This window comes from Carassius auratus, unplaced genomic scaffold (genome assembly GCF_003368295.1).
Source record: "Carassius auratus strain Wakin unplaced genomic scaffold, ASM336829v1 scaf_tig00020493, whole genome shotgun sequence".
Lineage (NCBI taxonomy): Eukaryota > Metazoa > Chordata > Actinopteri > Cypriniformes > Cyprinidae > Carassius > Carassius auratus.
This window is the reverse complement of record NW_020525031.1, coordinates 569,080-592,389: the sequence shown is the minus strand read 5'-3', so window position 1 is coordinate 592,389 and position 23,310 is coordinate 569,080. Positions and strand designations below refer to the sequence as shown.

Genomic DNA, 23,310 nt, shown 5'->3' with positions numbered 1-23,310 from the left:
AATTTGGGACACTTTTACCTGTAGTCTAAAACAGCCATAGTTTTTGAATGATGATCTTTCTTCTCTTTTTCATAATCACACTTTCTCTCTGTCTCTCTGCAGTGTTCAGATGGAGGGGCGGCCCAGGACAGCTCTTTGAAGCGGGTTGCTGTGGTGGAGGATTTTTTTGATATCATCTATGCCATGCACGTCGAGATGGGGGCAGATCCCGGACGAGCACCCAAACACGCCGGCCAGAAAAAGACATATAAGGCGGTGAGTTGCAATCATTCAGTGCATAAAAAATAGTCAAGACACACTTCAGCGAAACTCTTTACTCTTGCTATAAAAGTACATGCATCTTAGGCTTCATGTGCAGCAATGTGCAAAACTCCTCTCTATTTATTATTACGACCACACAAGCAACTCTAAAATAGAACATCTGAGTAACTATGATGAGTGGATGCTGTTACTGGGGCAACAGCAGACATTTTGAAACACCTGTCATAATGTTGAGCCATTATAGTCTATAAAGCAACAAGGGGTCCAAACTTTAGATAAAAGAACACATTTTGTGGATTAAACTCTTTGTGTTTTTTTAATGCAGCAGTGCACTAATGCATACTAGTGATTCTGGTCAGCTTTTTCCAACTCACACCACACAACGCATGTGAAAAACAAACAATGTAATCTAAAATCTTCTTAAACCTGAACCTGTCTGCCCCACTGATGTAAGTCAACATCACTACCTCTCAAGCTGTCAAACATGACAAGACCCAAGTGAAAGTATTGCATCATGGGACTTATATAAGGCTGCCTGGTTTGCCAAGCCCAGAAGAAAATTGTATTCCTCATAGTTTGCCCTTTCGTGAACCAGGACTTCTGTAGTTCTCACTAGGGCTTCACAATGAATTCAAATAAAACCAAAATTGTGCATGGTTTAGTGTGTTAATCAAATTGCAATGGCTGTGATTCAGTTAAATAAATATATGCACTGTTTGTTTCAGAGTGAAGTGCTATTTTGTTTTTCTACATGTGCATGATTTTGTATTTTTAGTTCACAGTAAATGCAGCTCCACACAAACCCATCTGAATGTGCTGAACATGGACCAACCATCTTTCCAAACTTCCAATGAAAATAGCATATAAACTGGCTGCTGTCAACAAAAGAACATTTAAGGTGTCCCTGCAGTCTTCCACCAAAATAAATAATTTTGAATTAATACTTTTAATATAGTGATAATATTTATAAAGCCATATTGGAAAAAAATCTCAGCATTTGGGGCAATCCTACAAATACTGAGCAGTCCTACAAATAAGCACAGGAAACATGGAATTTATTTTTATTTTTATTGCAATCACAGTTTTTATCAGGAAACAAAATCAATATTAAGTATAAATTTATATGAATGAATGTAAATAAATGTATACTGAATTCTCTGACTTTGATAGCAGACTTGGGAAATCTGTGCACAGTTTGTGACTTTGCTGAGATATTTTCTGAAACCCAGCAATACATTTAATATTACTGGATATTTTTCAGGAGAATAATCTAGGAAGCATAAGATCCTTAATTTACTGTATAGGAAAAGCAATTACTGAGATCTTGTTTGTGATTTTTCTTCCCTGTGGCATAGGACAAAAAACTAAATTTCATACTGGACTGATATTTCCAGCTGAATTTTAAGTTGCCCAACTGCAGGTATGAGTCAACCTGTTCATTACCTTGGCAACCTTATGTCTCTAGTGTACAGCTTCATTTTCTGTCTTATTGTCTCTTTCTCTGACTGTCTGAGAAGTCAGAGAGGTCTCAGTAACTTAAGAGTGTCAGAGGAAAAACTTTACCAGTGCTCATAATAAGGAGGACTTTCTCGGCCACTATTCTTAGGGAGTTGTTGTGTGTGTGTCTGTGTGAAAAGAGCGAGAGAGAGAGAGAGACTTTCCTTTGCTTTATCTGAGACACTGGTGAATGAAGGAGGAACAAACATAACTAGTGACTGAATCTGAGGGACCAAATACACTCATACTGAACTGCCATGTAACATTGTGAGTGGGATTTTTATCACATACCTTTATTCACATACCTTTATACACAAACCTTAATAATTATAAACAGGCTGTTATGTTTCTTACACATACATTCAGCATTGGTGTTATTGGGTTATTATGTTGCTTATTATTTGAAAATGAGGGAGGGAAAATTTTGTTATGAAGTACAACCTAATGCAGCATCTAGCATCTGCTCCAATTAAATCAGAAACACAGAACAGAGTTATATTCTTCTAGTGGTAGTAGGGGTGTAAGTGTGTACCGAGTATGCTTGATTTACGTCTCCTGTGCTGTGATTCCTTGGTGTGTGAAAGCAGGTGTTGGGTTCCAGCCCCCACTAAGCTCTGTGCTAATCACCTAATTAAAGCAATTAACTGCCTGATAGCCATGTTTTTGACATTTGGCACACACTGAGCCACTCTAAAACCGCTGGACTATCAGACATGCAAAGATCAGTTTGATTGATTGGCTTGATTTGCTCTGGTTGAACCTATTTTCACTGGCTGGAATCAGCTGCAATTCTGCTGTGTCCAGAATCCTTTGGTTTTACATCCATGGACCTGTCCAAAAGGCCACCAGAGACTTTCAGGTTCTGATCAGAGTCCATACTTTTGAGACGATGGCACCTGTGATGCGATGGCACATATGGTGACACGTGCCAGGTAGAAGACTATAAAGTCTGCACCAGTGCAGGAGAGTGACTGAAATAGATTATTATATTATATTCATTATTTTTATTGTATATTAATGTTACAGTATCACTTAAAATAATTATACAAAGATTGTTTATTATATTTATTGCAACATTATTTAGTGGTGATTGAAATAATGATAATAAATATTGAAAAATCATAATATCATTATTAATTAATATTATTTATTATATTTATTTTAATATTTTAAAAGGGGTGACTAATAATAAAAAATATTACTATTACTACTACAACTACTCCTACTACTAATAATAATACAAATAATACATATATTATTAATTACTGAAAATGAATATATTATTAATTAATTTGACTGTACATTGTAATACAATTTAAAGTCATAGTTCCTGTTAATAATAATATTCACCATCCCCATATTAAATACGATGTAGATAACCACTTATGCATTTGCAGATGTACATATAAATCAGCTATGGATATAATTATTGTGACTAAAGAAAAAAAATCAAGATCGCCCTTCCTGTCCTGACCTGCCATCCTTTCATACTGCTGCTGTTTGCATACTGCCCTCTAGTGGTGGGATAACAGGACTGCAGTGATGCTGTGTTGAGATTGAGACCAGCGAAGGGGCACTTATTACACTACTACCTGAAATTCTATGCATTACTTTTTTTTTATTCTTATTCTTAAATTAAATGCATGTCTCTGTCTTTGAAAATTTCATTTTTGTGTATAAACCGTTTTCGTTGTCATACTGGACCTCAGCCTGTTCAGCTCAGAAGAGAGATGAGCATTAATTGGTTTGCACAAACAAAGGAAAAGGAGCACCCCCAATACTGAAGTTGAAAAAACATGTTTGTGTGTGTGTGTTTTGGGTGTGTGCGGGGGTAGCATGGGGCTGCACAATGTCCTTGGGGCAATGTTCACCTCTTTTCCTCATTCAGTGCCCTAGAGAGCCCTGCTGTCAGGTCTCATAGCATGACCAGCCCATAGAGATCAGCCATGCCAGACTGGGAGGAGAGGGCAGTCTGGGAGCATGGCATTCTGGGAGGTGCGGTTTTCCCTGTGTGGCCTTTTCCCTCTGTGCTGCCTAAGGGGGGATGGGAGGGGAGCAATTCCTACTGCTCCATCACCCTCTCTGTGTGAAGGTCGCACACAGAAAGCCTGCAGCAGAAGAAAGCAAGAGCAAAATATAGAGGAGCAAGAAGAGACAGGGACAGAAACAGACAAGAAAAACCTGGAAAAGAGAGGGAAGGGTAAAGTAAAGGGAGGCGTTGCAAAGGAGACATTAGTTTGTATACTTTTTGTGTAGCATTTATGTTTTCACTAGTATGAAAATTAATAGCTCTGTTCCTAAACCTTCTATGCTGCAAAAGCAGCTGCCTTATAAGTGAACAGCTTTCAGGTTGCAGGCACACGTACTATCCATTTAAACACATCCTTAGTAGGCAGCTCAGAACACAATAAACTATTTTTGTCATTATTATATTTGTCAACTATTTTTGTCATGCTCCCTCGTTTCTGCTTCTCTTTTTATTTAATCTCCCCCAAAATGTTTGCTGACTCCTTTCCACCCTTTGGTTGTCAGATTGCAGAGACCTACGCATTTCTTCCACGTGAGGCGGTGACCCGTTTCTTGATGAGTTGTGGAGAATGCCAGAAAAGGATGCACATCAACCCCAGCACGGCAGAGTTCAAAGGTCAGACATCATCCTTGCACTTTCGTGCCTAAATGTACAATTTGTAATGGTTTTGAACGGTTTTTGTTTATTTTACCATTAATTTAAGTTTTGGGAGTGCATCACCCAAGCCATTTCTACAATCTTCATTAAAGTCACTCTTTTTGATGATCCACAGAGTCAAGACTGAAATTGTGCACTTCTACAGGCCCCTCATAATTAATGCATGATTAATCCGCCCCACACGCTTCCCACATTAAGCATCAGATTTAAAACATGTATATATTTAATGAAAAATAATGCTAAAGGAAAAATGCACACAATATTTGCATCAATATTTAATTCAGAGACACTAGTACTTTTACAATCAAAACAGCTTTTTTATTATCATGTATGACATATTAAATCAGCAGCACAGGAATAAGCACCTTTACTTGAACATGAATCAGAAGGAATTTGTAGAGACTGTTTTCTACAGCTGAGATATTATGCTCTATGTGCTTTAAGTCAGCTATCTGCACAGACATGACGTCGCTCTGCCATTAGTCACAGGCTGATGTGACTAATTCACACTGCCACAGATGAGCTTGATTTCTATGAAGCTGAAATAGTCTCACAATTAAAAAAGAAAGAAGTACGTTTTTATATTTGCAAACGGCAATTCACAAACTCATAACCTAATCTATATTTACAAAACATGATTTGCAAATGCAAAACCAAATTTGTGCGTTTGGAGAGAATGAATGCAAATCAAACTGTAAATAGTGAATTAGCTGATAAGCTCCTGCCTGCAGAGGTTTCTAAAGGGTTGTGTCATCTCTACTCTCTAAAGCAGTTTATACAATAGAAATTTGCTATTGAACTTTTCGCATTATATAGCAGCTAGGAACCCTGTAGAGTCAGAAGATCTGTGTTCAAACAAAAGCCTGCCTGTCTTTATTATGTTTGATTTTAACAAAGATCCAAGGGGGTTTCTGCAGGGTCTTTTGGAGCTTTGTCTCAAGAGTACCTTCTAGAGGAGCAAACTGAGTCATGCACATTATAGGATTGAGTGAAACAATATTGGCCTTCAGATGAAACAATTACTTGTAGGACATGTATGAAAGGTGTCCTATGAATAAAAAACAAAAAAATGTTGAAGAAATGAATGCTTCTCCAGCTAAAATGCATGAAATTGATCAGAAGAGACAGTAAATAAAATATTTATTTTTAAAATAAATGCTATTCTTTCGAACTTTCTATTCATCAAAGAATTCTAATTTTTTTAATTAATTTCCACAAAAATATGAAGCATTTTATATATTAACATTTATAATAAGAAGCAATGTTTCTTTAGCAATAAATCAGCATATTAGAATGACTTCTGACTTCTGATAATGTGACACTGAACCCTGGAGAAATGGCAACTGTAAATGCAGTTTTGCATCACAGGAATACATTTTATTTAATTTTAAAATATATTAAAACCGAAAATAGATCATACAAATTGTAATACTATTTTATAATATTTGATCAAATAAATGAAGCCTTGGTGATCATACGTCTTTTAATCATACTGTACATCTTTAAAAAACATAAAATGATCTTACAGACCTCAAATTTAAGTAGAAGAACATTAGTATAATCAGTCAATAAATCAATAAATGTGAACTTTCCTTTGTTGTTTTTCACCCACAGAGAATGACCGGCCCACCTCTCTGGTCCCAGACCTCATTGATTACAACATGCCTCTCACTGCCACCTATCTAAAACAGATGAAACTACAGTGCATGAACACCAACGAGCAGGTAGGTAGAGCAAGAGAGTGAGAAATACAAGAGAATGGAGTGAAAAATAGATGCTTTGTTTAACAATACTTAGAAAAATGTCTGTTTGGTTTTGTAAGCAGATATATTGAAGTTAATATAATTTTGTATTGAAGTGATGTTTCCAGTCTGTGTGTTTGCTGGCAGCTCATAAACCTGACTTCTAGAGACGATGTGTGATGCTAAATATGCCTCAGTATCTGGGCAAAGAATTTAATGTACAAGTCACCTAGCTCAAAGAAACTGCGACAAGGCTTTATGGTGTGGTTGTCAAGGTACACTCTTATAGACATGGTTGCCTCAGCAACAGTATATGTGATGCCTGGAATACCAAGAGCTGGATGTGTCTGTGGGTCACTGTGCTATATCAATGGGGTGATGGTAAATATAACTCCCATCCTTATGAAAGACAGTTCCTTATAGTACTGAAATAAATCAGTACGTAATTGTAAAGTAAAGAGCATGTATGTAGAATATTCACATTGTAGAATATGTTCATGATGGAAAGCTAAAGATACACCAAGGCACATCACTGGGTCAAATGCATTTACAGCTCCCTGAAAAGCTATCAAGATTCTTCTTAACCAAGATCAGTTTAACTCCTGTCTGCATCTCATAAAGCAATAGTATAAATGACATTGTAGTTAAGAAAGCTTGATAAGATTGGATGCAGCGCATGAAATGTACAAAGTTAATTTTATATATTTTATTTTTAGCATTAAGAAATATTTAACATGCTGTTTGGCATTTAAATGTGTTTGAATAGGCAGTTCTTATTTATTTCTTTATGAACCAAGCCTGAACCACAACCCAATTCTAGCTACAAAACCAGAAGGAATAGGTGCATAGGCATATACTAGTAGGTATCCTACAGGTTTGTGGGTAGGGGGCGCCGCTGTACCACTCTAAAAATTATCTGTACAATTTTTCTGTATGGAGTCTGATTATTTTTTCCAGAGCAGAAAAAGAAAAGACATTTCTGGGAGGTTAGCTGAACAACACTTGACTTTATCTAGAATTGTTGTAATTGGTTGAAAGCTATCTGTCCTCCGTGTTCAAAATAAGACACAATTTTATGTGCAATGTGTAAATAAGTAAAATAAGTATGTAAAAAGGAGATCTGAGAGAAACTGAGAGCAGTATTATTTCTCTGCATGTCACATGGCAAACAATCAGCCTGCACGGGTTGAAGATTGTTTAGAGTGTTTTTTCTATTGTATTGCTTCTTTCTTAATGTAATTTATCCTACTTCTGGGAGCATCATTTCTATCAACCAATCATTTCAGGGTTAAAGTTATGATTAGGGCTGCAGGAGGGGCTCAGACAACATTCTTATCAACAAATAATTTGTCTCAGATTATAAGGCAGGCTATGGTTAGAGTGGTTTTACCTTCTGACAGCACACCAAGACGTCTGTTGTTCAGTGACTGTCAGATGCATATTGCACTTTCTCCATCTGGCATGCTCAGTTTTAATTTGCTGGATTTACACAACTTCTGGAGTGGAGGCACACATGATTTTTTTTTTTGTTAGTCCGCCAGGAAACAAAGGTGCTGTGCTGATGCAATAAATGCTGTTGAGGATAGAATAATCACTGGATTTGTCAAGTTTGCAAGGTTATTGACAAAATCTTTAAAAGATAGGTTTGTTTGTTTCAGAAAATGATAAAAAAAAACGTTAGGGTTTAGATTTAGGGTTTGCGTTCTCATCTCGTGCAGCAGAAGTAGAAGTGGTTCAGTCAAAACTCTGCAACAGTAACTGCTTGAGAGGATAATACGTTTTTCCATAAAATCTTACTGACCCCAAACGATTAAACATTAGTGTATGGCTTCCTCTTTTTTTTGCGTTATGCCTGTTTTACATTGATCTTTTATTGTCTATCTTTTTTCCCTCTCTTTCTCATTGCTTGTGTTACTGATGCTCCGCTTGGTACCTAATGGAGTCAGCAGCACACATATCAGCCCTCTAAACAAACCTCAGTGGGAACCCAATTTCTCACATGACTAAATCTATGAATCACATGTATCCATGTTTCCATATGCACACGTGTGTATGTTTGCAGATGCATGTGTTTTGTTTCACAGCTGTACAGGACAGAGTCAGATCACATTCACAAATGAACACCTGTCATGTTTTCAATCTGTATTTTAGATGACTGTTGGGATCATGATGATAAGCGTTATAAAGCCATATGGACCCAGCATTTCAGGTCTCAGGCTTTCTGCCGCAATACTGCAAGTTTCAGAACAACAGGGTTCTCAAGCTTAAGCTAATGCTTGATGAATCTGCTATGTTAAATCCGTTCATTTATGACCATTAGCTCCTCTGTGGGGTCCCAGGATGTTTTGTTTAAGACCTCTTTCCTGTTAGCAGTGCAGTGCTGAAGAGAGGAAGTGATCCTCTGAGTGTGTTACATGGAGAGACAATTCAAAGCGACAGTCTGGAAGTGAAATCATAGTGACTTTTTCGTCTCTCACACACGTCTCCATCTACACACCTGCATTTCTCACCTTCTCTTGAGTCCCACTGATGATTACATTCTTCTAGCCTGCTCTACACTTCAGGCTGCCATGGTGACAATAAACATGGAGTCTAGATCTATTTGTTTGTGTGTATGCAGGGAGAGAAAAAAAATCTTTTTAATGTGATGCTAAATAAATTGAGTTTATTAGGAAGTAGAATGTACTTTTAATTGTCAGGGCAAGTTCAATTTTTTTAATAAATAAAGCTTGCTGTAGTGGCGTGCTGAGAATAGAGTAATTTGATGCTCAGGTGCTTGAGGGTCTTTCGGAGAAACAAGGAGATCAGTTTAACTACATGTTTAGAATGCATTTCTAAAGAGGGGGATGGTTGGATAGAGAAATGAGGGGTTTGTTTGTGATAAAAATGAGGAAGTGGCATCCACGGGTGGGGGTGGATGCTAGTCTGTAACGCAGTGGCTACAAGATTAGCATTGGTATTGTGAGGGTTTGATCTGAGCAGATGGGTAGCACAGGGTGTATTATGGGTTTTTCTGAGCCGGTTTGGGAGGGGTTGTGAGGGAAGGCGATGCAAAAAGCATTGATACTAACTTTACCAGAATCTCTCAAACCTACTCACAGCATGCATAGATGGTGGACATCAGATTTAAATACATTTTTATGCTGAAAAAAGATGTCAGCAATGAGCTAACAATATTATTAGGAGAAAAAACTTCACCTTTAAGAGCTGAATGCTGGAAAAATTTATTTTCCTGCTTTCAAATTTTCAGTTGGTTAGTCAGAATGCAAAACACGGACTGTTAATACGGTGTTGCTGTAACTGCAAAACACTTATAATGAAACATTTTAGTTTCTAAAAAATAGCCAGTACTTCATCATTCTCTTTATATGCATATATTAAGAGTATGTTATGTTAATTCACATTAATAAATATAATATTTTTGTCTCTTTGCATATACATATTAACTATGTTTTGATAGCTTAAGTTTTAGTTAACAGTAACAACACTGGAAAATAATCACTGCTGTGAAATCATGTAGCTCTACAATTCCCAACCATTGCATGACACCTGAACAAAATAATACATCTCACATGCTGTTCTCATGCTGTGTGTGCATCTTTTGGGTTTAGGCTCCAACAGGGTTAAAAATAGCTCCCCTCATGGTCGCTCATTATTTAAGAGTCTCCTCCTCCTGTCCCTTTCCACCACACACTTCCCATCCCTCATCCAAGGATGTGGAGTTTCCTCAAGAAAGGACACACTGGGAGGATAAGAGACTGATGTAAAAAAGAAAGCAGTTCGCAAAGTGAGATGTTGCTTGGCAATTTTTAATTTACATCATACATATAGCAGCATGGTTGAACCAACCAGGAAGTGCAAGAAAGAGAATGTTTATTTTGAGACAGGTTTGAGGACTCTGGCTGTGTTGAGATGCTGTGGAGGAGATATTGGAGAATCTAGTGATGTCTATGCAATAGTGGGTTGGGTCAGCTTTATTTTGTGCACAGAATATCCTGAGCCCTCTGACTCCCCCCCCCCTTTCACACACACATACAGGATGAGAGTTCGGTAAGCAGTGAGGATTTGGTCATGGCTGAGCCCGCGTGGGTCTCTACTGAGCGTGCTCCAGCCGCAGAGCCTAGCAGCCCCACCGCCCCATACACAGAGAGGATGCCTACACCCCCACAGCCCAGCATTAAAGAGGAAGAAGGTATGATGTCTCTCTCTCACTCACACTGTGTTTATAGCTGTACATTTAATTGAAATAACAGCCACCTGTTTCCGATGTTTGTCAGCATTTATCAGTGAAGACATTGTGCTGGTGAGAGTGTGATAACTGTCTAGTAAAGTTGATGTTCAAGAGGCACTCCAGCCTCTCTCGCTCTCTTCCATTTTGCTCTGACAGATGCCCATTAAATGGATGTCTGGGGTATGCCTAGCCATGCCAACACAGCCTTATTTTTTCATTTTGTCTTGTATATGAAAATCTTCATAGTGAAGTTCTGTAATTTATGCAATTATCAATTGTCTGGGCTTAGATAGATAGATAGATAGATAGATAGATAGATAGATAGATAGATAGAACATGTAAACCACAAAATGTTTTGCCACAAAGTCATTTGACAGGCAAGTAATTGCACAAAAACTAGAAATAGAGTAACTAAAAATAAATAATTAAGATAGTAGGGGTGTAACGGTACACAAACATGATTGTTGTTTGTACCTCGCACCTCGGTTTTTACATCACAGTTCGGTATGGATTTGGCACAGTAGGGGGAAAAACAGAACATTGTTTTTTTTTTATAATTAAACAGTGGTTTACTGAAAAATACTCTTTCTTTTAATAAATTCAATTATAACAAACATTTTCTTAGGGAAAAAATCTACCTCAGCTTATGCTCTATACTATTGGGGGTCATTTTACATTAATATAAGGTTACAATTAACAACACAACCGAAACTTACATTTAATTACTTTTTATTTTTAAATAAACTAATCAACACTCAACTTAAAAAAATGTATGCATACATGTAAATTGCACATTATGCAGTTTTTAAACTAACTTCTAAATTATACAATTTCAGTTTCTTGTTGAAATTTACACAGTGGCTGTCATAACTTGTTTCACAACAGATTTATTTTAACATACATTAAATAATTAAGACACCACTAACAGGTAAACTAAAATATAATAAGTATATTGTCTTATATTTTATGAAATGCTCTTATTTGGAATTCATTTATAGTGAACTAACGACCTGGTAACTGATGACTTGACTAAAGAAAATGAAATGCTACATGACATTTTGTTCACAAGCTGTTTCATTGACGTCTTTCTGCAGTTGATAGAGACAGACAGACAGACAGACAGACAGACAGAAAGACAGACAGATAGATAGATAGATAGATAGATAGATAGATAGATAGATAGATAGATAGATAGATAGATAGATAGATAGATTAGATAGATAGATACAAGCTACAAAAAAAACAAAGGGTAAACATCATAGAGAAAAGTACATATTCAATTTATCAAACTGTGACAAATTTAAGAATCTATTTTATTCTCAATCTGAATCTTATCTATGTAATATTATATCTTCTTTATCATCAGTGTCATTGTTCATGTAACCAAAATAAGTCTGCAAATTCTGATCTATATCTGTAGATAATATATCGTTTTAAATAACAACAATCTCTAATGCAGAATGTACACAGTAATCTTTGGCCAAGGCTCCCATATTTCCAGATCAGGATAAACAACTGCAAGGCTTCAGGGTGGTTGACCCTGCCCCCTTTTTTAATTGAACACACTTCCTTCTTTTCACCAGCATTCGCTCCCTCTGTCTTGTCTCTAGTTCAGATGAGTGCAGGGGGGCTGGGGTGGCGTATGAATGGGGCAGGAGAGTAGAATATGAGGGCAGGGGGAGGGGGACATGGCGATGTTTTTTAAAATGGCTGCTGGGACAGTCAAGGGTCTTATTGGGTGGTAGAGAGGGAGGAATCACTTCTCTTTTGGCTAATCCTGTGTAATCTTGCTCTGAGGGGACTGCAGGAAACAGCTTGGCTACACACACAGACGAGTGCCCGCTTGCTCCATCATAAGGAGAGAGAAAGTGTCTAAAGGGCCGTGCACATGCTCAGTGCACCTTACCCTTGATGGACAGCTGTAGAGGCCCCTCTGGGAATTATCCTAAAGAGGGATAATAGTATTTTAGGAATGGTGGTCAAAGCTGTGATCGTTAAGATTACCCTTCTACTTGACATTGTAAGCTTGTCTGGTTTAAGCATGTTCGACTTATCACTGTCTCAGAATCAAAGTAAAAAATACTGTTTGTGACTGCACTTTGTCCATATGTATTAGCTTTGAGTTAATCTACACTATGGGTCAAAAGTTTGGGGTCAGTAAGGTTTTTTTTCTGAAAGAAATAACTACTTTTATTCAGCAAAGATGCATCAAAATACACAGTAGAGACACATAGTAAGTTCAGGACAGCATTTATTTAAAATAAAAATATTGTATATATATATATATATATATATATATATATCATATTTTTATTTTAAATAAATGCTGTTCTGAACTTTCTATGCATTAAATTTAGCCTGGTAATACAAAACTCTGCTACTTCGCTTTGCTTCGTAGACAGAGTAAACTAAACATTTTGGGGGGGTGTTAGTAAGATTTTTAAATGTTGTTTCTGAAAGTCTTTCATGCTCAAATTTATATAATGTTAAATATATTCTAAATAGGAGTTTAGTGATGGCAAAGCTGAGTACAGAAGCGAACTGAAATTGAGCGGAAGTACGAAGTCTGATGTAGTCAAATTATCTTGAAAAAATAAATCACAGTTTCCACAAAAATATTAGGTTGCTCAAGCATTGTTACACAGCTGTTGTTATATATATTAATTATTTCTGAAGGATCATGTGACAGTGAAGACAGGAGTAATGATTTTTTTGCCATCACTAAACTCCTATTTAAAAAATATTTAAACATTATATATATATATATATATATATATATATATATATATATATATATATATATATATATATATAAACGTCAGCAAGAGAGACTTTTTAGAAAGAACATTTTAAAATCTTACTAACACCTGCAAAAAATGTGTTAGTTTACTTATCCATTTTAATAAAACACAAATTTCACAGATTTACACTCATTCATTTATACGGTTCTCTCCATGAAATGGGGAAAAAATAGTGCAGATTAATCCTTTACTACACAAATTTTTGTCCAATCTGATACTTACAGGGTCATCCAGGTTATTTTTTCCCTACTGTTTATCAATACTGTGAGTTCAGACAGATAGAAGCAAAATGATGCATATTTGGATGCAACCTATGATATAAGCCTGTGATATATTTTTACAAACTTCCTGTTTCAATAGGAAATGTAAACAGGTTTAAAAAAGGTCCTATTCAAGCAATGCCATGGGGTCTTTGCTAACAACTATTTATTTTCCCTATTTAATGAGTATTTGACCCATGAAACTACTATTTAGGTGGAGCAAACAGATCCAGACTGTCTGGGACTGGTTTATTAATTTGATATAGCTTTGATTCCTGCCTTTGTGTGTGTTTCTCACAGATGCAGTTTTGTAGTTTTCCAGAACTGCCTTGTTTACTCAAATCTGCTGTGCAATTTCAATATCTGCACTGTCTGGTGTGGTTGTTATGGATTGTGTTTATGATCCACTGCTTGTGTTTTGCAGAATAATACTGTACTTTAATAATGTACTTTAAATAAATGTACCCGTGCACTAATGGATCCCTCCCTTGACTCACGGCAGACTAGTATGCTGTTTGGAGGATGATGATTTAACCCACATTCCACCATCAGAGAGTTTCTGATGTAATATAGCATTAATTTAGACCCATTTCTTTGTCCATACAGTGTCTGTCTATGTCTCATTAGATAGCTAATAAATAGGCTAAAATACGACTAAATTAAAATGGCTAAATTAATGAAAGAAATTTAAAAGGCCATATAGAAATTGTTCCTTTAAGTAAAAATGGAATGCTTCTGCTTTTTACAAAGTCAATTTAAGAATCAAATTGCATAAAATATTTAAAATTTAAAAAAAATTTTAAAACATAATAGTATTTATGGTTTACATTATTTATGTTTAAGTAAATGCAGCCTTGGAGAGCATAAACAACCTATATTTAAAAACATGAAAACAACCAACCCCAAACCTCTGAACAGAAGTGTACATATTTTTACTAGAAACAAGACTATAAAATTGCATTACACCTTATTTTTTATTATTATAATATTATTATTGTTATATACAGTAGACACTCTAAAGGGTTTCAGCATGTTTTACTGTACATCTGTGCTATAAAAGTGTGGACAAAAAGGGGTTTCTTTCTTTTTCTTCTTTCTCCTTCCCCCTCTAAGCTCTGTTTTTCTGTATACTACTTCTTGTCCAGTCAGACATTCTGGGAGAACCCCACACCCATCTCATTCCCCTCATCCTAGCTGTCTCTCTCTTCACCATTGCCGCCTTCTACTGGTTTGACAGTTGACCCCAATGTTGCTCTACTGTTCACACAATCTCTTTCCTCCAATTGACACACATAGAGCTAGACCACACATCCACACAACTTTATGACAATGCACTGAAACATTTCTGTCTCTCTTTCTTTCTCTCAGATGATTCCTCCTCAGAGAACGGCAGCACAGCTAACGGTCTCCCTGCACTGACTCCGCCTAGTGGTGCTTCCATGGCGACAGGAGGAGTTCCTGCATCTGAGGGGGTGGTTCCATACGGAGAGGTGAACGGTAATGGTGCTGCAGCGCCACTGGACTTCAGCACAAATTCATCGCCCTCTTCCTCACAGGAGGGACAGCAGCCTGTCAACCTAAGCGACAGACTGTTGCCCGGGGGGATGCTCGGATCCTACACAACTGACCTCAAGAGAAAATTCCCTGTCAAAACTGAGTACGGTAACAAGGTATGAGATAAAACAATTTCCCATCATTCTAAGAATTTGTATATATTAAAATGTAAAGTAACAGTGTGCATAATGCTGTTCAGATAGAATCAGATGAGGTTTTGACGTACTGTATGTTGTACAGTCCCCTCAGTACAGCTCAGGAAGCTATGACTCTGTGAAGACGGAACTGAGCATGTGTGGGGAGGACGTGACCCCCGGTCGCTCTCAGGTCATAGATGATGACGACGATGATCACGATGACCATGATGACAGCGACAAGATAAATGACGCTGAGGGCCTGGACCCTGAACGACTTAAAGCTTTTAACGTGAGACTGACTCCTTTAACCACTTTATCTCTCATATTTCATATGGTGTATATTCGATTATGTATTTTCTAGCTGTCAAGCTTCAATGACCTACATTGCTTATGTTTGTTTACATCTTCCTGACACTTTTTGTTTTCATTGAATATGTTGTATTGAAACATCAGATAAAATTAAAGTGATTACAAATACAGTCTTCCTTTTCTGTTTCATTGGTATATCATTCTTCATCCTTTTCTGTTTCCTTTTTGGACTGCTCTAATGTTTCCTTCTGTTTTCAGATGTTTGTGCGGTTGTTTGTGGATGAGAACTTAGACCGGATGGTTCCAATCTCAAAGCAGCCCAAAGAGAAAATCCAGGCCATCATTGAGTCCTGCAGCCGCCAGTTTCCAGAGTTCCAAGAACGTGCTCGCAAACGGATCCGAACCTACCTCAAATCCTGTCGCCGCATGAAGAAGGGTGGCTTTGAGGTAAGGAAACATGGGCATTTGCACACTGACAAACAAACATGCACATCTGCCATAATTATCTTTGCTATGACCATAACACAGACATTCCGAATTGTTTAACATGAAATTAAAGCTTGAACATTTGTGCCACACACCATTTGATAGTATACTACTGCCCTCTAGTGGCTGATAAGGTCACAGGTAGTCATTTTTAACCTTGGTACTTGAGGACCACATCACTGAACATTTGTATTAGCCAAATATGATTCAACTCATGACCTGAACTAATAGTACTACATATAAGAAACATAAAAAGAGGTGGACTCTCAGAAAAAAGGCACAAAACTGTCAGTGGGGAGGAACCCTTTCAAAAGACTTTTGGTATTAATTGGCAATTTTACAGTATTAATACGTACCTTTATGCTACTAATTTGTACCATCTAGGGGTAAATAAGGTACAAAATGTATCTAATAGTCTTTGTACTTAAGGGTGTTGCACCTGTAACAGTAATGTTTCCTTTTGTCTGAGTGTGTAGTGCTTTCATGATAAAAAAATGATTGAGAATCACTACTCTTAAAGAACAGATTTCATTTTGCCAATTTATATGTTATTTTCTGCATCTCAGTGGAATTAAGTGTAGTCAAACAGGCATTTCTTAAAACTATGCTGCTAGTGGAGCCAAAGACTTCGTACCAATAAATTGGATGTTTTTAAACTTATATGTATATGAGTGGTTGAAGCTAACTCCAAAAGTCGAATTTTGCAGTGGAGCTTTTCAGAATATGTTTTTAATATTCATAAACCAGGAGCATGAATGGTTATATTGTTATTTCCCTCTTTAAAATTGTATCTTGTTAATGCTTTAATAAAATATTCATTTGAATGTGTCCAGTTCCAGAAAAAGGCTATAATAATATAGATTTTTTCATTTATATATATATCACACCTACAGCAATTGGTAACAGTTTAAATAATAATATAGGTTATAAATAGCACAATCAAGATTAGGACATTCCATAAGGTGATGACATTTACCTTTTTCTGCTCTTTCTGATGGTGTCAGACACGGCCCACACCCCCTCACCTCACCTCCGCCATGGCTGAGAACATCCTTGCAGCAGCATGTGAGAGTGAAACACGTAATGCTGCTAAGAGGATGCGCCTTGACATCTGTCAGGTGAGTACATGAGCTATCTCTAGATCTTTAATCAGATCAAATTCAGTTTTTAAATTACTTGTGCAGATATCTGGGTCTTTCTTTGCCTTATCATATCCCTTCGTCCTTCCATTTGGTCCATATACAGGATGAGCCAGCTGCAGTAGACAAGCCTAACTCCAGAGACCCGGCTGCTCTGGCTCACTCAGGCTTCACACTGGCCGCCTCGGCCTACTCCCAGGACCAACTCTACACCAATGGTGGACTTAATTACAATTTCCGTGGATACGGGACCATTGGCAACAGCCTCCAAAACAGTGGTACATCACAAACCAATGGTGAGTGAAAATCAGAAATTCAAGATCATTTTTTACTACTTGTTTCACAACAATGTTTACTAAAATTAGAAATAATTCATTTCTATTTCATTTGTTTATATTTATATTAAAAGCTCTATTAACAAGTACATTTTTAATTAGAAAAATGTGTCAAGAATCATTTCATTTCACTGATATTGCTATTGAAACTGGTACTGTATTCTTTTCTATAGATCTACTAGATGTTTATTTTATGTAAATATCTCTTTCCTTTCCTTTTTTTTTTTTAGGTCCCACTGATCTCAGTATGAAATCTTTGGCATCCAACAGCACTTCCTCCTCCAGTTCAAACAGTCATGGTCAGGGTGGAGGAGGCGGAGGGGCATCTGCCCAGCTCAGCCCGCCCGAGGTCACGGCGGTTCGGCAACTGATTGCAGGCTACCGTGAGTCTGCGGCCTTCCTGCTCCGCTCTGCTGACGAGCTCGAGAACCTCATTCTGCAGCAGAACTGAGAACTGCACACAGGCTGGTGCTGCCCGTCTTTCTCTCATTAACACACCTACACAAAATTACACACTATGAAAGGAAAGATACATGTAGCTATGTGCACTTATGTACATATACACCTAAAGCCCATAGGCGGAGTTTGACTTCACTTGGGGGGAGTGAAAAGGGATGATCAGCAGAAGCTCTATCTGAAGCGCATGTACAGGGTACAAAATTGAGAGCATTTACCAGCCGTAATGATCTCAGGTCCACCGGCCATTAACCTGTATTTTGCATAATTATTATTTTTTTTAATACAACTTTAGTTATTATTATTATTATTATTATTATTATATTTTCAGGAAACAGCACAGGTCATTGTTTCACTAACTGCACCATACATTGGCCAATTTCTATATAAAATACTACCTCTCATAAAAAAATAAAAAATTAAAAACTTGGTTTTTATTTCAATATTTATTACAGTTTATTAATGTAATAAAATGTTACAAATAAAAACCATGTATTATGTTGCCATTCCAAATAAAGTTACCAGCCAAATTTTCCTTGGCAAATAGATTTTTTCTTTTGGCTTATACTATGTAAAGCGCTTTACACAGACTTGTTAATGCACATAGAGGGAATAAACGTACTTAAACAGAAACTGCAGTCACTAGAAACAATATTTAAGGCACTTGACTTGACTTGTTAATTCTAATGCACAGCAAAGAGATTAGAACAATAGCCAAATTGATGACACAGGCCTACAAAAAGTGTTCACTCATTTAGCCCACAACATCATTAATAAAAAGATAATATATTTAATAATATAATTTATTGAATAATTTAAAAGAACTTATTCATATATTTATTAATATCATTTTATTTGTAGATTTGTAGATTTACACAAGCAGAGATAAAACCATTTCAGCTCCAGACACTCGAATCCCCCTACACCCCTCAAGCTCTGCCTATGTTCTTTCTAAAAACCTACCTATCACACATTGCTCACGACAGCTTTATGTCCATGATAGTGTCTTTATCAAATTTCCTCACCTTAGAGTCCAGCAATGCCTTCTCCTTTTTGGAGGGCTGAGATGACTTGTTAATTGTTGTTTTGTGATAAGATGATCAGAGAACACAAAGCAAGAGGTGTCTGTTGCAAAGAGCACAATCACACAGTGAAAGATATCAATCCACCAGAGAGATTCCAGACCTTTGAGACAAAAAAAAAAAAAAAAAAGATATAGCTGTAAATTTAGGAGAGACGACCAAAACAAGTTTACGCTATGGCACAAAATATTAGTATCAGAATAGATTCCTGTATGTCAATGCCATCTTGTTTATTTGAAAAGCTCCTCAGATGTTTAAGTTGTTCAGTTACCATAGACATATCCATGCAGCAGCAGATTTAGCCATTTTAGATATAGGACAGATCCAAGAGAAATAGGGGTTTTGTAAGATCTCTCTTCTTCTGTTCAATGCTAATGAGGTTTGGGGAGAAGGTGCAATGTAGATGATAATCGTTATAGTGTGTTAGTGTCCGAAAATGTATAATTTTCAATCATAAACACATTACCAGATGTCTTTTGTACATATATATATATATATTTTCCTCATTCATATATAAGATTTTTCATCCTAGCTTACACATGCACAAATAAAAAGAAACCCTAATTAGTGAGCGCAAAAAAAGAAGATGCTAAAATTCTATTGGCTGGGGATGTTGGACATTATGCAAATGAAGCTGTGCTGAATGGAATGTTTCGAACTCCTCTCCTACATGCTCAATTTTGTTGGCAAACCTCCATCCTCAGTACATCAATGCATTGTAGGAAAATGTCTCGCAGGAACATAAGTGACATCAACCTTCCAGAAGGGAGGGCCAAAAATGAACTTGTTAAAAAAAAAGGGGGGGGGGGGCATGGACGTTTCCAATGCTGCATTATATCGCAACACATTTTTATTAAGTTGTGAATGCTGCTCTTTTTTTCTAACCTCATGACTGAGACACTTTCATCTTCACGGGGACCAATCAAAACAGAGGGACTTAACATCCTGTTGGCACACATACTGTATGTGCATAGTAAGTTTGAGAGAAAGGACCTAATGTTAGCGGAAGAGAAATAATGGTGACATTATTCCTTTCCAGTCAGCAACACCCAAGAGCTTGAGAGGCACTGACTGGTGGACTAAGGTAGCACTATCCACAGGAACTAAGTGTAGAACATTACTGACGTATTGCCCCTCAAACACCAGCCTCACTCTTCCTACTGTTTGCATTTTCTCTTTTTCACAAATGCCATCATTAAAAAAAAACTGTATTAAAAAAAGCAAAAGACAATCCTGAACAATTGAGACTTGATCCCTTGGAAAATGGCATAGTGTTGTGTGAGATCTCACGCTGACTCTCTAGCCTTCAGTGGAGTGGTGACAATACAGAGCCTTCAAGTCTTGTAGCCATAGCTTGAACTGTGTCCTCACTCTGCAACATGATTATGTCTGATTACATTTCCCTCTGTTTAGCTGCAAACATTCTTTTTTTAATTATCTGGATTTATTTATTTCTCTCTGTCCATTCCATTTGTGCTTTATTTGTTGTTTTGTATTACTTTTTATGTAACAACTCTCTAAAGACACTGACGGTCTGAAGGGGAATCATTTGTTCCAGTCTCAACATTCCAAATGTAAAACATGCATCTTCGATTGGTCTCCAAATGACTGACATCCAAATGATGCAACTTGTAAAGAAAAAATCAAACTTAAGTTGTCTGCAACAGCTTTGTTTTGATACGTGGCTCAAAGCCAGCTTATTACCTCTTACTTATTGCATTGAAATAGATTCAGTGATGAACAGATAAAATGACATGTGCAGGATCATTAGTTAATTTATATTCAGTAACACTTTATAAATTATTCAATTGGTTAACATGGTAGCACTTTACCATCTGTGGAGGAAAAACGTTTATGGGATGAAGCCTTAAAACCGCCTAAATTATGAAATGCAGCTGACCATTCTCAAGCCATAATGTTCGATCTTTATTTGCTTTGCATTATAATTATTTGTTCTCTTACACCATGCAGGAAAATGTGAGCTCATCCAACATTGGACTTTGAGCTGAGAAAAGAAAACTATATCTTGGATTTTTCTCATTATATGGTGATTGCAAGAAAACAAGCATTTGAATTTATCTACATCATAGTGTTGGTGTCTTGAGAGTCCAAAAGTTGTACTACTGTAGGCCATTGATATTTGTTTACTGTATGTTTTTGTACTTTTTTGTTCCTAAATGACATTAGAAGTGTTAGAGTTTTAGGAAGCTGTCTGGACATTTCAGGTTGGTGAACACAAGACGTGAAAAGGCAAGAAAAAACATTTTTAACACCTTTTTTTTTTAACCATGCAGCTAAACTCTGCATTCAAATGTGGTAACAACCATTGCCTGTGATATATTTTAATTTTGTGGTGCTTTGTAATATTATTATGATTATGGTATTTTATTTGTTTTTACTCCTGTACTTACTAGAAACTGTAAGCTGATGCTCAGTTTCTCTTTGTATACCAATGTGAAGCTTTGTATAATTTCTTTCTGGTTTTTTGACTCAGTGGAAATGTGTGATGTTTACATGTACAGAATTGAAGATTTTTTTGTTGTTGTTGGTTTTGTTTGTCCTATTAAAGCCCTGCCTATATTGTCCTGTTGTGACCCCATAATGTGCTTTTTACTTTAAATCAAATCTGAACGGAGGACAACATGGACATGCTGAACTTAAACCACAGTAAAGGCCTTTGCACACTTCTGTGCATCAATCTCTGTATCTTTATTTTCTCAGAAGTTGTTACTTTAATCCATGCAAATGTTTTTTAAAGACAATTAAGAATATAGTGTGAATTGTTATTAGCTATGCTTTTGTTTTTCCTTTATCAGACTTTAGTTTCACATCCAGTGAAAAAATGTTATCTGTGTAAGGGCCTTTAGACATGTGGTTGTCACTACTGATGGTAGATGCCGAGGATCAGAGAGAGGAGGGACTTATCATCAACTCAAAGGGCACCACTAATTTTCTTCTCCACAAATGTGGGAGTAAAATGCCCCTTTACAGTAGTTCCCTTAGTTATGCCTGTTCTAAAGAAAAAGCAAAAGATAAAACTTGATTTCATATCATTTTTATTACTGGGAATATAGAATGGGGCATTGTGTTTGGGACAGGGCAGATCCACCCCACTCATAAACAAACTGACCTGTGCTCTTTTACCTCTGTCAGAAGCCTCTCAGCTAGTGAGGAAGCCATTCCCTTTACACTGTTCTTATGTATGGGACACATGCAAACCTCAGGAACCCTTTGGATCTGTTACTTTTTTTAAAACAGGTCTGTACGTCTTGGTTGATGAGTCCTCCCTCTCTTCAATATCAACCCAGTTATATTGGATTTGCTTGTAAGTGTTTTGTTTGTTTATATGTATATATATATATATATATATATATATATATATATATATATATATATATATATATATATATATATATATATATAGTGATTTTAAAGTGAATCCAGTACATGTGGCTGAATATTGGAATTCTTTAGAAAAGTGTTGATAAACATAAATATATATATATGTATGATAAAGTGCACCTAAAAGATGGAGAATATGGCAGGTAAAATTATTTTCTGTTGGTTTAATGTATAAAAAAAGAAAAGAAAGAAAAAGCACAGGTGGGTGATTTTCCTGCCTTATACATATCACTTTGCTGAGAGACTCATTCTCAAAAAGGCGTTTTAAATTTTTCGGTGTGGTGTCATCGCTGTGGTCAGAGAGAGCACCTGCAACCCGGGTTGCTCTTTCCTCCAGAGCTGTCTGAATAAAATCTGTGGACTGGAGTCACATTGCATGTCTGCCTTTCTTTCAGTGGCCATTATCACTATTTTCTTGTCCTAGTGGCATAAAGTGCGGGTGTTTTTGTAGCTTACTCTGATGTTTTCTCTGAACATTAAGCACTGTAGAAATTAAGATACTTGAAGCACTATTTGGAGTTCCTCAGCTCACAGTGGTCTAACCGTTTGGAGGATCGTTTGTGCCTAAAACCTTTTACTTTTATGATGGCATTCTTGCAAGAACTGTGGACAGTCCTTGAAACTTTCACGGGTTTGAAAACTGCCCTTTTTGCATAGAAATTCTCCAAAGTGTTAGGTAGTGTTGCAAATCTAAATAACTCCATATGGTGGCTCAAGTATATACATATATATATATATATATACATATATATATATATATATATATATATATTTTTTTTTTTTTTTTTTTTTTTTTTGCCAAGTGTTAAAATATGCTGCATTTAATATGATGCTATGAACCTCATCATTTAAGACTTATCAAAAGAGGCCTCTCTTAAAGTTTAAAAAATACAAACAAGACGAATAAGTGATGCTGTCATCTCAAAGGTAAA

General features: G+C 36.6%; 1 protein-coding gene across 1 annotated transcript in view; it reads left to right on the top strand.

The window, feature by feature from the left end:
- LOC113076453 (nucleolar protein 4-like) overlaps positions 1–22,299 on the top strand; it is a 40,233-nt gene extending 17,934 nt beyond the window's left edge. Inside the window, exons 2-11 of the mRNA XM_026249126.1 lie at positions 103–255; positions 4,291–4,402; positions 6,059–6,168; positions 10,225–10,378; positions 14,847–15,148; positions 15,273–15,458; positions 15,737–15,925; positions 16,969–17,082; positions 17,210–17,399; positions 17,669–22,299. Of these exons, the coding sequence (XP_026104911.1) occupies positions 103–255; positions 4,291–4,402; positions 6,059–6,168; positions 10,225–10,378; positions 14,847–15,148; positions 15,273–15,458; positions 15,737–15,925; positions 16,969–17,082; positions 17,210–17,399; positions 17,669–17,889 (1,731 nt within the window). The 3' untranslated portion in view covers positions 17,890–22,299. The remainder of the gene's footprint in view (positions 1–102; positions 256–4,290; positions 4,403–6,058; positions 6,169–10,224; positions 10,379–14,846; positions 15,149–15,272; positions 15,459–15,736; positions 15,926–16,968; positions 17,083–17,209; positions 17,400–17,668) is intronic.
- Positions 22,300–23,310: the final 1,011 nt, after the last annotated feature.